The sequence below is a fragment of the Megalops cyprinoides genome, chromosome 1 (genome assembly GCF_013368585.1).
Source record: "Megalops cyprinoides isolate fMegCyp1 chromosome 1, fMegCyp1.pri, whole genome shotgun sequence".
NCBI lineage: Eukaryota > Metazoa > Chordata > Actinopteri > Elopiformes > Megalopidae > Megalops > Megalops cyprinoides.
In genome coordinates, this window is record NC_050583.1 from 46,146,234 (window position 1) to 46,163,892 (window position 17,659).

Sequence of the window (17,659 nt, forward strand, 5' to 3'; positions counted from 1 at the left end):
TGGATGTGGGTCTGAGGGATGATGGATGTGGGTCTGATGGATGATGGATGTGGGTCTGAGGGATGATGGATGCGGGTCTGAGGGATGTGGGTCTGAGGGATGATGACCCTTGAGCTGCTTTAATTCTCATCAGTGTCTTTGTGCGTGTTGTCAGCATGAGTGCACTGTTATGGCAGGGAGCTGAACCATGCGAGTTGCGTGAGAAGCAGTACATGTGGTATTCAGGTGCTCTGATGTTACCAATGCTATCATGTGTTTGGAATTCAGACATTTTTCCACAGTTATCCCCTTAATCCTTGATAAACAAGGTGTCTACAGCTCTACCGTTTTCTCTCTCTTTCTTTCTCTCTTTCCCTCTCTTTCTCTCTCTTTCCCTCCCTCTCTCTCTGTCTCTGTCTCTCTCCCTCTCTCTTTATCTCTTATGATGACGGTGAAGCTGACTTACTGGCTTTCCACAAAATGAGTTATTATTCAGATAATCTCTCCGTCTCTCTCACAGAGAGATTATCTGCAGAGGGTCAGAAGCTCAGAAGGTCAGAGGTCAGCTGCTACCTCAGTAACCTCATCCCTGCCGTGGCCCCCAGGTAAACGGGGGTCTCAGGATGCCTCCAGACGGGAATCTTCTCCTTGGCCTCCTCCATGCACTCCCTCAGGCACGTGCCTGCGTGCGATATGTCCGATGCGTAGCTGGAGATCCCCTTTCCTGCAGACGAAGGCGGGACAGGAAGTGGGGTACAGGTTTTAACAGAGTGGGGGTGTCACGCTCCATGCCAGCACAGCGATATGTCAGAGTGGGGGTGTCACAATCAACATCAGTGTGAAAGCGGGGTCACTGTGTCCTGCAGAACATAGCCAATTGGCACCCCTTTCTCATTTGTCGCCGGGAATCAAACTCGGAATTGTCTATGCTTATCTAATATGGGTCGGATTTTGACTGAAATGACTTATACATAGGTGTAAACTCCCGCTCTGTTTGAAGATGTAGCTGTTCCATAAGCTGCTGTAAAGAGCATGAGATTTCAGCAAGAAAAGCAGTATACATTGGCACAGGGCCCCTGTGTTATAGTGATAAAAAGCTGCTGACACAGAGAAAACAGCTTACAAAAGCAAGAGGGAAATCTTATTGTTTCTGTCCAAAATGATGTCAGAAAACTCTGTCAGAAAACTCTGTTTTCAGCAAATCACTAATGACCTTTTCTTAATAGCAGAACAGAAGAGGAAAAGGCAAACAAAAATTGTACTGTCTTTATATTGTTTTGTACAACATAACAATGCAATTTAATTCTTTAATAATGAAAGAATAAGTGAATAAAGAGAATAAACAAATTGCTTGACTGAGAAAAAAAATCTTATTTGGAGATTATAAGGAGATAGGGGGACCATACTGAGAAATATCAGAGAGCCATGACAGTTTTCTTTAGCGTTCACCACAATAAGGTCTGTCACTAGGGGGAGCCATTCTGAAGTCTATTACTGTCTGCACAGTGTCCCTGAAAACTTGCAGTCTCTTCCAACCCTTCCCTAAGACACAAAGCTGTCCTTCGCAGTACACGCGTGTACCTGTGCCCATGTACCTTTCACGTTACATGCGTGTGTCTGCCGCACCATTCCTGTGTTGTTCTCCTTCTCAGCAGGCCATTCATAGATGTACACTGAGGTGTGGGAGGAGCCAGCGTCCAGAACGATCCCATACTGCAGAGAGAAGTCACGTTAAAGACTATCCCACAGTGCAGAAAGAACACAGTGACGCTACGATTCCGTACTACAGAGAGAACAGTGATGCTAATGACTGCTCCACACTGCAGAGAAGTTAGTCATATCAAAGACTGTTTCATAATTCAGAAGACAGGAAGTAACGTTAAAAGCTATTGTGCACTTTGCTAAGCAAATAAATGCAATGCATCAACGTGTATCTGAGATTTACTGTGATGTGCTTCTGTCTCGTTGAGAATGCCAGAGGTCTTTATGTCACACTGCTAATTATGGACTGTGCCAGGATATTCACTGTCTTTCAATGATGCTGCTCGTTGTGGATTGGATCGGGATATTCACTATCATCCAGTGATTCAGCTGTGGAATGTGGCAGGCTGGCTGTAGTGTGGCTGCCTGTTGACCGTTTCTGAACGGTACCTTGTACTTCTGATGAAGGGGTTTGTTCTGGACCACAGCCATTGCCACCAAGGTAATGATTCCCATGGCGATGAAGACGGTGATGCAGATAATCACTGGCCTATGCCATGGGTTCTTCTCTTTCATCTCTGAGAGACAGAGGGAGAGAGAGAGGACCAGAGAGCAAGAGAGAGAGAGAGAGAGAGAGAGAGAGAGAGGTGGGAGAGAGAGGGACACAGAAGAGGGAGAGAGGGAGTTTAATATTGATCTTCTCGACAAATGACTCATGCATTGAAGATTCATGGCTAATACGACATGAGGCATTAAATTCACATCACTGAGTAACAACCACAGCAGCGCTGAAAAGCACAGAACAGCCAGATCTGCAGTAAATATGCATCAAGCTGAAAAAGCAGGTCTGCCCACAAAAGATAGCAGTAAAATCATGCAAACATGGCTACCAGTTAGCCTACAGAGAAACATTTATACAGCATACTAAAGTCAACAGAGTCTAACAATGACCTGTACAAGTAGCATCACCTTAACTGTGATTACACCTGCCAATGATGCATAAGAGCTGTGTTCACTAGTATCACATTACCTTGCTCATATTGAATGCAAATGATCTGACAGACCTGTTCTACACCATATCAGAATTCAAACAGGGATGGTGCAATGTTATGCTTCTGTTGTCCTTTTTAATACACACCTTCACTAATACAGTACAGTGCATTCCTGCAGCTGAGGTGTGAGGCCATTACCCGCAGTGCAATGTACCCTGCGGCTGCCTTCCGAGGATCTGATATGTGGTTCAGGATCGGCTTTTCCAAATGAGTCTAAACTTGTTCCTTTCCAACGTGAGCTGGTGCAGAGTGATTTCTTTCCTATATGAATAAACTAATGAAAAATGTTCTGTTGCAGGGACACGTGGCAAATAAACTAGCACGGCTACCTGAGAATAACAGCACAGCAGGAGTTACTGGGATTTTTTTATTCTTTTGGACAATTTTTTGTTAAAATGACTTGCAACCACGGCAACACCAAAACACAACAATGTTGTAAACACAGAGCAAAAAGAAGTGAAGTTAATTTCACAAATGCTGAATACTGACTGGAGCCATCATACCTGCCTCTTAAAGAACTCAGAGAAACAGCACACAAACTGGTCCATTACTGCTCTCTTCTGATTGGACAGTTTTAAAATGTGCATTTCTTTGACTCTTCCATTGGTCAAAATAAATTCAGGACCTTGACTTAAAGTTGGTTATGACCAGTGATCATAACCATAATTAGTTTTTCCACAATGGGTTTTTTCTCAGAATTCAGCACAATCCTATCACCAGTAGGGTGTTTGTTCAGTTGTGGGCTGTGACACGCTCTCCATTACAGAGATGAATTGTGGGTAACATCTCCAGAAATAACAGACATTTCTGTGCGATCGTGCATTGTTCATCAAGCCATTTCATGCCACAGGATGTGGGCTACCTGATGAGACACAGTGACTCACATTCAACACATCCACTTGGCACTCTACCGTCATACATGCAGGGGTGTGGAGTTCTGCCCAAAATCGCTGACCCTTCGGGCACATATCTTTTTCCGCTCGGATTCTGGCTGGGCGGGTGACCTGACCCTGGATCAGTTGTCGGGGGCTCAAAGTTCCTGAAGCATGAAAAGCGGCGCTGAGCGCCTCGGCTCCAGGTCACGTTTGAGGAACCTCTGCGCAAAGAGAAGGCTTCCCAAGGCTGCTGCGTCGCTGGCGGCAGGTGCCAGCCAACTAAGCTGCTAAGCGCTCAGGAAAAACGGCGACACGGGTCTGGCTCCCGGTTTTTCCGATAACGCTTTGAACACTGATAAAAACAGTGAGCTGGATGACTGCATCATTCGCGCAGAGGTTTTAGACACATGACATTACATAACTGACATTTGCAGATGCTCTTATCCAGAGCGACTTACATCGGTTACAGTTTTTTTAATGGTATCCATTTGTACAGCTGGATATTTACTGAGGCAATTGTGGGTTGAGTACTTTGCCCAAGGGTGCAGCATCAGTGACCTAGCGGGGAATCGAACCGGCAACCTTTCGGTTACAAGCTCCTTAACCACTATACTACACTGCCGCCCACACACTTCACAAACCGTGCGAGAGAGCAAGTGTTTCCTGACAGACGTCCACGGTCATTTTATTCCACAGCCGTACGATTCTTCTCCACTGTCTCGCTATTGAAAGAGGAGGTGGAGTGCAAACACAAACAAAATGCATCGCGTTATGAAGCCGTTTTAGATAACTCTTTGAAGAATGTTGCTATGAAGTCCATCGCCTGCATAATGCACGTGACCTAAGCGTTAACCGCAACTCAACAGGCTATGTGCCTAAATGTGTACTGCAGCAGGGACTCGGGATGCCGATTACAATCGCTGGAAATTTTACGGACGAGCGGATTTGTCTTGCTGGTGTGTACCAACACATTTCTCACATATATGAAAAATACTCAATTATTTAAACGTAAGTGTTAGTAGGACTTTGCTTTGATGCATGCAAATGAAGAAAAACTAATCCAAAGTTGGCGTGGTGTTGTTTCAAAAATAGATGACGGGTACTTACGAAGAGAGTGATTATCAGAAGAATTCGGGATCTACTTAATTCACTTCGCTTGGTGTGAGTCATACCAGTTAGAAGCATTTTTTCCGTACTGTTGCTACTGTTTCCTACAGGTTGCATGAAGAATGTCTCATGTCTCAACATAAGCGTGAAAACTGAGAACACAGTATGCAAGGGCATTGTTTGCTCGTTCTCTGCCCTGCTTCGTACTTCCTTTGGACTTTTTTTTTTACTTTTTTGGTTCTATTTCTGTGCTTGGTGTGATAGAGACAGCTGGCTATAGGAGGCAGAGTACGCGTCAGGCACAGCGTCCCGTTTCACATACCTTCAAGATAGGCGCGTGGTAAAAAAAAAACGTTACGTATATGTTTATGAAACATTCATGTTTTATGGAAAAATATGATATTTTCATGTTTATCTTCAAACGTATTTTGTATGCATGTACTGTGCCCCTGGCGTATGTTGTTATTAATACAGCATACTGTAGATAGTGCGATGATCGCTTCCTTTACATGTGTTGGAAATATACATTCTTAGTCTCGGACGAGAAATATGCACAGAGCCGAGGAGAATGTGAATCTGTTTCCCAAGCACAGCAATAACGTTAAGACGCCTTTCCCCTTCCTAGAAACGCGGTTTGCGGCCATCCAACCCCCTTTCGCAAATTCAATAGGAAGCAGCGTGTTAAGTAAAAATAGCTCTGCCAGGCTCTGTTAGCAATACACTCATGTTCTTAGGTAACACCTGCTCCCTTGCACAGCACCTCGGAAACTTCATGCCTCTCGAGAGCACTAACAAAGTTACCGCGCGCTCAGAGCAGATATTTGATCTGCGGGTAGCTATGTAAATTCCCCAGACAGTGCAAATAATGAGACGGCTAACATAGCCTCTTGTACAGAGGAGAGGCCAAATGCAAGCCATTGCAAAGAAGCCCCCACTCCAAAAGCGAAGGTGAAAGGGCCCTCGTGTCAATTAATTATTTACGTCATCTGTGCATGACGTATTATTCTACTTTATTCCGTTCAGGCGGAGTGCAACTGTAAGCATTCAGGAATCATTGCATCGATGTATGCAAAATAGCCATCCATGAAAAGCCATTGCAGTTCTAACCTCTAATCTTGTGCTCACATATAACGCGCATTGAGCGTTATTCAAGCAACACAATGGTCCCAAACATTTAAAAACGAACTCATCAAAGAGCTAGGAACACAGCCCTCGCGTCAGAAGAACAAGACTGGATACTTCTTTGCAGGAGTCCCGAATAAACACAGATTTATTCTGGGAAACATGAAAGCGATTCTGTTCTAAGGGAGCGTTTTGTGCGCCCTGAAGTGTCAACTTGTGTCAGTAATTACCGGAGAAGAACTGCAATTCGGGGGCTGTAAAGTTAATCCACGGCAAAAAAGAAAGTTATTTATGGACGATCATACCGAAAAGCTCCACTTTACTGTATGGTACCTACAAGTAACAGGAGAGTCTCTACTAGACTACTTTTTAATCAACACACGAGTCTCATTCTGGTACGAAACAGACAAGCTTTGAAAGAGACATACAATGCAGGAGGCTGCTTACCTTTAGTGTTAGCAAACTAGAAGCAAAGACGAGACTCAGCTAGTTCTTCAAAACAACCCCAAAAGTAGAAAACACTACCGCCTAATCTATAAGTGACCATAAAGTACCCGATAAGGCTGCGGTTAGTTATATATTGCTGGCAAAGAGCGTGTTCCCTCTCCAGCTGAAAGGGACTCCTGCGCCGTTTTTCACGCCATTTCCCCTCAGTTTGAGGCCAGCAAACTTAAACGTGTTGGCATGGAAACGCAACTGGACTGTGCATGGGACCGCTTAAGGCTACTGTCGCTGGCCGGAATCTGCACAGACGCATGGTTAGGTAATTAATCACCGCCCAGGCACGACACAGTCGCAAGATTCCCGGGCGCTTTCCTCCACACTATTAACAGTTTTATGAAATGCCAGGAAACATGTGTGCCCTATCGCAAGAGGAGGGGCATTATAGAGACGATATATATATATATATATATATATATATATATATATATATATATATATATATATATATATATATATATATATATAGCCAGCTGTGTTTTCCTCAGGAACTCCCAGCCATTGTGCGCTCTAGCAGAGACTGAAAAAGCGCTTTTGGGTCTGTAGCTGGTGACGTCATTGCTGCGCGGGATCGGAATTCCCTCCGACCCTCAGAGCGCGAGGCCTGCCAAAGCCCGGAGCAGGACAGCCCACATGAGCTGAATAACGACAAGCGCGGAGTCAACGCAGACAGACCCTTGCAGCTGCGATCATGTGCAAAGGCCACAGCGATTTATCGAAGTTATTGTGCTGTGCATTTATGCAAGTACACGGCAAGTAAAATGTCAGTTTGCATGCTGCCTCAAGTCCAGGAGATCTAATCTTGTCTTCATTTCCTTAGAAGAGTGAACAGTTTACACTGTCTTGTTGCCAAGATTAAGAAAAAAAAGACTGTTTACATTTTTATGCAACCTGCCAACAGAATGGGAAAAAAATGCTTCTAATTGGTATTTAAGGAAGTGGTATTTCATCTGGGCTGTTACATTCAGAGGCGCGGCAGGTAAAATAACAAAGCAGTCTCCTTTCTGTCGGTCGTTTCAATTTTGTATTTTGGAGGATTTCCCTCCAAGGGCTGCACAGCCCCAATCTCCGCATTTTGTTTTTAATAATCAGATCACACATTGTTTTCTTTTCATTCTTTCTAAATATCTTAGTAGTCACACTTATACTGTAATTGTTTTAGAACCCAAAACAGACTGGAGTGGTCACCATGGAAGGGTGGAGTTAATAGATTTGTCCTCTTATCTGACTCCCTTTCTCATAGCTAAAACAATGGTAATATTATGTATTATTATTTTTTGCACTGGGGCGATTTCAGCTACTGTAGGCTGTTGTCTACTGAATTTATCAAGGATGCAAATTGCTGACCACATCTTCTGGCTGCTGCCCATAAAGCTGTCACTGATGTATCACTTACATTTTGCATTTATTTCCGAAGGTGAGCCGCTCCTGGCTTCAGTGCAGCTGAAATGCAGCAGTTAAGTTGTGTTGATTATGAGGCATGAGCAGAGAGAGTCACACAGAGGCAGCAAACGGCAGCAGTCTGCCTTTACACCAGAGGCCACGGTGGCTCAGACGGCCTTCTGCTGAGCAGCGTACAGCCTCAGGGTAAAGACACCCCACCTGCTCTGCCAAGCACCCAGGTCTCCCTCCTGAGAGACTAACTCTAACTCCACCCTAGGAGTCAAACCCGTGCTTATTGCATGAAGTCTGTGTCACATACGAGTTGTTTGTGTTGCGTTGTGGTGTGGAAGCTAGCATTCCCAGCTGCAGGTTACAGGCTGGACTCTTGTTAGTGTGACGGTGTTGCTGTGCCCTTGGGGCAGGTACAGGGCAGGCTGCTTCAGCAGACTTGCGGGTGTGTGAGTGCATAACGCTGGGTGAAATGCATGCTGTGGAAGTGGCACTGGATGACGCTGTCAAGCGAATGAAATAAAGCGAGTATGTACTAGCTCCAGCCTGGGGGTGTGAAAGAGGCATACGGGGTTAAGGATGCAAGTGGGAGCAAGAGGAGTGGGGCCCTGAGGGCAGCTGGGACTCCCCACCAACGCGGCATGTGAGGGCAGGCCTGCCGCAGCGAGGGTGTCCCGCCCTTATGTTACCGTGACAACAGCCCTGGTGTGAGGTCATCTTAGCCCCACACTCCCACAGCCAAGCAAAACAGGGATTGCCCATCCTCCCCCATAACAACAGATAATCACAGGAAAGCCTGAGTGCAGAATACCTCTGCAAACACAAGGGAGAAATAAATCTGCTCTGTCTGATAGAGAGAGAGAGAGAGAGACAGAGAGAGGGAGAGAGAAAGAGACAAGGGACAAGGGAGAAACTCCCCCCTCTCTAACCTGGGCTCAAGCAGAGAGAATGGAGGGCTGCAGTCTTCATGTAATGAGGAAGGCTGAAGGGAAAAAGACAATATGCTAACTTTGTTTCTCCATATTTGGTGTTCTTTGATGGTGACTATAAATTTGAAGGGCTCTTGGAACAATATCCTCTACGGCAGAATAAAACAAGCTCCAAAATGTACACTGTGATTCCACGCTGGGACATAACTCTGCTACCCAGCCATACATGGTCAGGACAGCCAAGACCAGCAGCGTAGATTTATCCTGGAGTGGTTTTCCTGGGAAGGAATGGGAACCCACTCCATCTGATCCCTGGGAAGGTGGTTTGTGGTTTAAGTCTGGGGAGGGAGAATTTTTTCTGCAATGTCATAATGGGGTCACCTTCAAAAATTCCTCTTCTATCAGTACTGTGATGTCACAGACAGTGTGCCTGCTGACAAGGATGTCAAATTACCCACAAGCCCATGGTGAGGCTGTGATGAAGGCTGCTGACAAGCCAAAATATGGTGTTTACCACTCCTGGAGTGCTGCCCTTTTTAAAGTGAGGTGTAGGATTAAATCTTTTCCATGAGGCACACCTGACTCCACTCCCCCCCACCCCCCAGTAATCATCTGCCTCATTTCCAGGGCTCTCTGCAGTGGTTGCTCTGGCCTCTTTGGTACGCAGCAGGCAGCAGCTGTTTCGGGGTTTCTGTGGTGCTGAGGCAGCCAGACCCAGGGGGCGGGAGGGCTCCGCTGTTACAGCTGTGTGCCTGGCATGAGTCAGGCGTTCGGCACGGACAGCTACGACACTCCGGCTGGGGATACTGCAGGGTGGAGCTTCAACACAATCACCAGATAAACCTCATTGGCCTGGCAGAAAAGCTCTGATACAGGGCAACCTGTGGAGCCCTCATTTTTACATAAACATAATACCCATTTATTCTGCTCCTCGAGCAGCAGCAGTACCTCAGTCTAGATTTGAACCTGCAGTCATCTGCAGTCAATTACAGCTGCTAAATTGCTATACCACACTGCTGCTACTTCAGACACAACCATAGCCACAATCATGTCGTATTCAGAGGTCTGGAGGACCTGAGACGTAACTGCAGTGCCGGTAACAAACCTCTGAGCCTCTCTACTGTCAGAAGCTGCAGGCCCTTCAAGTCTTAGGGAGGCACAGGAAACAGTGTTAATAAACTGTGAGGGACGTTAGTGTTGGCAGGAGGTACGTTTGGAAGTGGTGCACTGACGTTTCAGTCTGGTGTGCCCTGCTGGAGAGGGCTGGTGTAATGACCCCCTGAGCAGAGCATCCCTCATACTGCGGCGATGATCAGTACGGACGCTGACCTCAGTGTTCCCCCTTGCCCCCCCCCCCCCCCCCCATGGCTGGAGAGTTTCCCTCTGCAGAATGCATATTTAAGGCCTGATTCTCAGCCTCCTCACCTCGATGACTCCGGATGGGTGCATCCCATAATTATGGGGGCGTGTCTTTCCATCTACCACAAAGAGGACTCCAGGGTGTCTGAGTGTTGAAGAGGGCTGTTAAAATATGGCTGTTTATCCCTCTAGCAACGCATAAATAACATTGGTGGGTTGCTTAACACATGAACCAGATATCAGTCAAAACTTCAAATGAACAGTAATGGTACATGTGAAAGACAAAAAGATGTTCAGTGGAGCTTAGTGGGGGCCTTACTGTGCTTTGGCTGTTGGGTCAATGCTGTGCAGATTCTCTGATCTTTATACAGTGGACTGTGCAACGTTGGTCAGGAAATAAAACAAAGGAGCCCTTGTGATTTGCTGTGATGTCACAGTGGAACAACAAAACACAAAATGCAAAGCAAGATGGGTGCCTGTCAGCATAAAGCTGTACGATGAAGTCATCTTTCAGAAAGGTTTAAGGGAGCTCAAATCACGCTCTGACGGGAATAACCACAATATTTACCTTGCTGTGCTGGGAGCATGTAGAAGCAAATGGCTCGGCAACAATATTTTCCATGCTCACAGTTAACGTACAACACTGCTGCAGTTCCTGTAAGGTTCTGAATGATTTCTGGTTTGGTCGTCTCTGGAGTTTAGCTGCGTGAGTTGGAGAAAGTGAAGGCAAAGCAGTTGCCCCCTCGGATAGCTGTGCTCACGTAGTGGTTGAATGCTGCAGGTGCTGCAGTGAACGGGAGTAAGAGCTTCTTTCGAGGACAGGATTGCACGGCAGCGACTCGGGTCCAAAGCCGAAATTTCAGAACAACCCCTGCTCACCGCAGAGGCACGTCTGACAGAAAGGTCTAACAAGCACTTACAGTACCATTTCCACAAACATTATCACACCGTTGTGAGAACGCTGTTATGCATTAGCTGCGGGACTAGGACACTTCTCGTTAAAGCCAGTCTGTCATGTTATACCCAAACCATACAATTAAGAGAGGTTTGTTTATGGCTAACAGATTGTCCCAATCCCACACTGTTAGAATACCACATGGAATCATTCCCATGGTAAACACTAACCACAATAAAAGCAAAGTCCCCTACTCTGTCTACACATCACAACAATAATTCCGTCTCTGTGTGTGCACATGCACCAGATCAAACACAATTTTTAATGATTACAGACAGTTCCCTCACGCTGTCATCCAACACAACTGCGCCGTTACCACGGAGGCAGTAAACATAGCCAAATAAAGACCTCTGGGTCCGCTGGCCCATTATGTTGCTTCCTTTTCTGATTTATTTTAATTTCTGGACTGATCAAGAGTTCTGGCACGCTGACGAAGTTGACTGTTACCCTTTTTTAATGTTTGATCTTTTTTTTTTCATTCTTAGCAAAGCTGACCACCACCACCAAATTCTTGGAAACTCTTAGAAAATGCAGGCATAGCAACCTTTGAAGTTTATATTGCAGAATAAATTCACTCACCTTGCCCGAGCAGATGGCTTTGCATGTTTTCGAAGTTCCTCTCAGCTCATCTAGGTTTCCGTTTACGCCCAGCTCAAAGTGAAGAAAAACTCCCTCTGAAAGCGTGTCAGATACACGGGTGACATATATCTATCTCCCCCAACCCACACCCCCCGCCCCCCCACCATAGCGTGTGAGTCCGTGCCAGAGCCCTCGCCAGGAGCCCCTGTGGTCTCGCCTTTCCGCAACGACTCACAGAGGTATTCTGCAGGTGACTTGTGTCGACCCGTCTCACACCTGAGCGGCAGGGTGAAGTAATCCACATCCTAACATAGCTGACGGAGCGCCAGGTAAATCCCTGAGATGGAAAAAAGGACACACACACTGACGGTGCACTACTGAGGCAGGTATAATTACAGTGAAATTACAGTGCAGCTGAACCAGGCTAATTGTGCTTTCATGTCCTCGATTTGTTATAATGGCTTTGAGTCAAAGTGAAGGATTTCCAAGACTAATCTTAACACACTGGGGATATCCCTGCCATGCCGGGGGAAATACTGAATCATGAGCAGCACTGCACTGTTAACATTGCATTAAGATATCCAACCAGGCTTTATTCAGGGTTGGTCTTATTTTTGCCTGCTACACTTCTTTGTAAAACTTAGCACTCTGATAATGTTACTGCTGTCCTTCATTTGGCAAATTGCAACGGAAAGGGTGGCACAGTCAAATTTCCTCTAGAGGCCTCTACAAAGGATCAAGTTTTAAAATTAGCTCACAGTGAACTTTTGTCATTTTAAAGACTCACGGAAAAATGTAATTATCAAAAGTTCCAAGACTTTCTTCAGTGCCAAGAAAATGTGATTCTGTCTGAAATGTTTTTCTGCCATTTGTTGTGTAACACAGGGCTTTCTGTGCTCAGTGAGGCCAGTAGCTGCCTCTACTGAATCATCTATGAGAATGTTACTCATTTCTCTGTCAAACTATGGACTAAGGAAAGTGAATCCCTCAGAGCATTCTGTTTGAATGGTCGCCCCAGCTCCCAATAAAAAAGCTATCAACACCCCATGTGTCACTTCCTCCTCTGATTTGGTGACAGATGTCTGATTAGTATTCAGGATTCCACATTGGCAAGGTGGGTGGCTACATACAAGTACACGGGTTACATGCAAGTACACAGGCAGAGTTTGTCACAGTGGCATGAGCCGGTGTACAATTGCTAACCCTGTACAATAACAGGGTTGTGTAAAGCCAAAAAATCCTATTTGGCACTAGGTTCTTTATATGTAAAGAACATGTTATTATCTTAATATTCTGCATACACATCTATTTGACCCACCACCAGCAGGTGGTGCTACACACAGAGCAGCCATTGGTTCAGTAATGAGATGTATGATGTCATAGCCATAATGTTCCCATGCAGGCATGACCTAACAAATCTCCTCTGACAGCAGTTTGATTTATACACCTTTTTTTTCATTGTGCTTCTCGTGTACCAAAATAGTGGTAATCCTGCTTTGTGCCAGTGATGAGAGATGCTGTCACACTTGACAAAGCGTTTACAAATGTCTGAGGATTTGTGCGCATTCTGAGTGGGTGAGGCCAGAGGGTTGTGTAACACCTAAACAGCCCCCTGTTTTGTGCAGGGGAAGTGTAACAGCGCAACACCAGCAGCTACGCCGGATTAGCTGCGGTACATTAGCGGAAGAGCGAAGAACGAAGAAACGGAGACATGTGCGTCTTGCGCCAGCTTCCTCGGCTAATAACACAGAAATCTGACTGGTCCCCTGGGCCTATCACTACAGATTGTGTGCCGTGCTTCTGGGAAGGCTGCAGCCTGGCTGGGGAAGCAGTGATGTGGTTTTCCTCTGAAGAGGACAATGGGGCCGCCAGCGCCTTGCGTGTGACACTATTGTTGTGGGTCTGTGGTCAGACACTTTATCACCTCAGTCCCAGTGTGCTGCAGAGAGCACTTCCTCCTGCTTGGCTTCCGCTGGTCCTCCTTAGTTATAGCTGCAACCTGTCTGTCACTCTCTAAACATGAGCTGGGTGTGGTATCCCCAGACTGCGTCTCCTCGGTTCGCGTTGTTATTTTGTTATCACATTGAAAAAATGTACCAGTGTGTGCCTCACAAGGCAAAATGCCCTTATCCCCTATCTTATCTTCTTATCACTGTTAAAGACAGACTCTCATGGAAAGCTAACATTTTAATATGTAATTACGATATTTAATTAATATTTATCTTGGGTATATCCTGTTAAATTTTGCATGAGTCCATTACTTTGAGAAAATGTGTCAAATAGAGGGAATCTGAAAGGATACTTCCCATAACTGGTCATTGATGCTAAAAGTGAGAAAAAGACCATCCCTTTAGGTCAGGGTACTGCCACCATTTGGCATATGTACAAATGAGGCAAAGAAGACAGAAAAAAGCTGTTTTTCTGCTCTTACACTGAAGTTTACCACTCGCCGTCAGAGGTTAAAACCTGCCTGAGGTGGAGGAGCAGAATGATCTCCTTTCCATAAAGATACAGCCAGGTGCTGGTGTGAATTTTGTCAGTTTTAGGATGCTTTCTGTATGCCGTCATTTATACACAGCGTGGCCCTCCTCTGTCTCAGGAGATTATTCTTGAAGATTTCATGAAGAATGTTGCATCTTACATACTGCAGCAGAATTGTGCCATCGGTCAGGATTAGCCGTGTGGTGTCAGGGATCAGGGAATGGGAGAGTGGCAAAGAGACCTCAGAGGAGCCTTATGATCTAATATTAGAATGATCCAAAACACAAGGAATATACTTTTATGTTCAAGGATAATCTGCACTCATTGTTGCCAAGTGAAAGGGAAGTTAAAAAAAAGCCAAACATTTTGGCCCATCTGTGAAATGTTGTGAGTCTCAGTGAATCTGTTCGGAGAATCTCAGTGAGTCTCATTGAGTCTGTTCTGTGAGTTTCAGTGAGTTTCTGTTCTGTGAGTCCCAGTACTGTGAGGTATCGGACAGCTCTCTGGACAGCTCTCACAGCACAGCCCCTCCCTGCTGTTCTGTGAGAGAAGGGTGGGTGGTGTGAGGACCGATGATCCTATAACTGAGGGATGACCAGCAGCCTATGTCACAGGAAGTCAGTTATCACCCAGACAGAAAACAATCCCCTGACACATAGTTTTCACTGTATGCCTGAACCACCCCCACCGACTGACTATTCAAGGCCTCGCTGATCTGGCACTGAATGTTCTGTCTTTCTGAGAAATGACCGGCCTCACCCTCCCCTCACTGAATAAGAAAAACACACCATCTTTTCTGACCCTGCAGCCCCCACCCCCCGACTGCCATCCCAAAGCCATCTGTCATTAGCAATAACAATATTTATTCAGCCAGCTAACCTGCTTGTGAATCCAGGGCAATGGGCATAGTTTACACACTTCTCCTCCCCTGAGTGCCACTGTCTGCTTCAGTAGTAGTGCTACAGCGCACAAATGCTGCAAGACAAGCGGGCTTTGAGCCCATAACCATGTGGTCATGAGGCCTGTGCCCAAACTGCTATTCCACAGTCTGCTGCTCAGCGTAGCCTCATAGTCTGGGCTGTTCAGGGGCCAGATGATTCGCAGACAGATGGTCTGTGTCTCGCCTAGCAGAAGCTGTCTCTGATGAAATGCCCACTTCCTGCCCTCTCCAACCACAGCTGCCCAGAATGAGATGTAGCTGCTTGGTACAGTCACCGGTACTGCATTACACTGAGGCAAGCTGGGGGTGGAGACTGCAGTTATTGAAGTGTTACAGAGTCTCTTTGTTGGAACCCATGCGGTGTAACCCAATCACTTTGTTGTAATCACACTGATCCTGTGTGAGGATCTCCATGGTAACAGCTCCACGTGAGACACAACCAGGCCAAACGGGAGCAAACTGCCGTTTGGTGAGCTTTAAGTGAAAGAACCTTGTAAAATAAAGTCTCTCCTGTTTGAAGGGCTGGAGTATCCATGGCTCTCAGGTGAGTGGCTCAGACAGAGCGCTGCACAGGGCCAAGTGCTGCTGCTACAGGTAATATCGTCACTAGATCAGTGAGGTCTGAGGCCCCTCTCTGTCATGGCTACTGTCAAGCATTCCCTGAACACCTGAGCATTATAGTGCAGGAACACAAGCACCTGAACTCTTCATTGCAGCAACACCAGCACCTGAAAACTTTATTGCATAAACACAAGCACCTGAACACTTTATTGCAGAAACACGAGCACCTGAACACTTTATTACAGCTAAACAAGCACCTGAACACTTTATTGAAGAAAAACAAGTACCTGAACACTTTACTGCAGAAACACAAGCACCTGAACACTTAATTACAGCTAAAAAAGCACCTGAACACTTTATTGCAGAAACGCAAGCACCTTACACAGACTGGCCCATGGAGAGCTCTCAGGGTTTTATGGTGAAAGGAAAAGCCTTTCAGCGAAAATCCCAGCATAAACACAAGGCCATCTGAATGGGAAACAGCTGTCAACCCCCCCAACTCCCACCAGCCCTTCCCCGCCCACAACCCCCAGAGTCAAAGACGAGCACCTCCAGACACACCATAGAAAGCTGCAGACTTATAAACACAGCAGGGGGAGAAGAATGCCATAACCCACATTTCATTTGCATTTGGTCATGGCGTACGTAACAATCTACTCACTGAGGGAAACAGAGAGGCTTCAGTGCAATGGTGCCATAGAAAACAGCCTTAGCGCAATCATTTTTTCACACTCAGAACCTTCCAAACACACACACACACACACACACAGTCATATGTGTGCTTTGTGTGAACCCTTTGTAGGGCATCCCCTGCTTCCTGCTGCCATTGAAAGCCTGGCCCTGATCTTGCCCTGCCGAGGAGAGAGACCCTCCCTCTTATTTCCTGCTCTCTGCACAATACATCTCCTCCACCTCTTTCTCAAGGGAAAACACCAGCACTCCCAACTCAGTGCTACCAGCTACTCTGAGCAATACGTTCCATGTCCTTAATGAGGGTGGCCACCAGATAGATGCAGGTTTAGGTCTCCTGTAGGGAACTCAGCCCTTGAGTATGGTGCTGCGGCTGGATTGCTTCAAATGGACAACATTTAAAATACATACCATCTAAGTCATCCTGGATAATAATGATTGTACTACTACAGGCACCGCTTCTGCAACTACTGCTTAGTACTAATACTAATATTAATAATATTAATATTAACACAAAAAAAATCAAGGAGTTTTATCAGAGTATCATAGATGACACCACTCCTGCGCCTGCCCTCCTTCCTGGAAGTTGCTGAGTGTCTCCCTAACAGTTTTTTAATAATAATAATTTCGCTTCACTGGAGCTGTCTGACGTGGCACCGCAGAAAAAAAGGAATTGGAGAGTATCTGTTTCTAAACCTGTAGCAGGGCGAACTTCCTCAATCAGCACATGACAGGATCAGAGAAGGACAAGGATCAGGCTACCACAGGGACAGGAAGTTTGATTTCCCCAGCAATCAAGAGTATTATTTTAACAAGGAAGTAGTGGGTTGGGGGGGGGGGGGGGGGGGGGGGGGGGAGTGGGGACGTGAGGGGTAGGGGTCAAACATAAGAGAAAACAGAATCTATGCTTAATAAACATATACATACCATTTAATGTAAGACTGTACTTAATAGTACTAATAGTACTTAATCTAACAGTAAAACACTTCCACAGTTGTCTTACACAAAGACATATTGAAACAGGAACTCTGAGGCAGAAAATTGTCTTTCTTACCACTTTGCACACATAACAAAAGTTACATGACATTATAGTCATTTGGCAGACACTCTTATCCAGAGAGACTTACACAGTGCATCTAATAAAGTGGCATGAAAAGCTGCACAAACAGGACACCACTAACCACAAATGAGCACGTGTCAGTGCTGAGATTGCAAGTGCATGCTTAGATCAGCATATAAGAGCAGTACAATATGCATGACTGAGGGAATATACCATTCCATATACAATTCACACAACCCCCAATTCACAAAACCTCTACAGATATACTTTCTCATAGCCCTGACACAAATCTCTACAGATATACTTGCTCATAACCCTGAAGTACACTTCTTACACTTCCACTCATAACCTTGGAATACACTAAATACACAATTAC

General features: G+C 45.7%; 1 protein-coding gene across 2 annotated transcripts in view; it reads right to left on the reverse strand.

The window, feature by feature from the left end:
• entpd1 (ectonucleoside triphosphate diphosphohydrolase 1) overlaps nt 1-17,659 on the reverse strand; it is a 28,223-nt gene that overhangs the window by 7,089 nt on the left and 3,475 nt on the right. The window contains exons 1-4 of one of the 2 annotated variants that reach the window (XM_036550048.1): nt 6,284-6,359; nt 2,131-2,258; nt 1,575-1,692; nt 553-703 (exon numbers count right to left, since the gene is read on the reverse strand). In XM_036550048.1, coding sequence (XP_036405941.1) covers nt 553-703; nt 1,575-1,692; nt 2,131-2,256 — 395 coding nt within the window. In that variant the 5' untranslated portion in view covers nt 2,257-2,258; nt 6,284-6,359. Of the gene's footprint in view, nt 1-552; nt 704-1,574; nt 1,693-2,130; nt 2,259-6,283; nt 6,360-17,659 lie in introns of those variants that run through there. The other variant, XM_036550040.1, reaches the window with a different exon arrangement.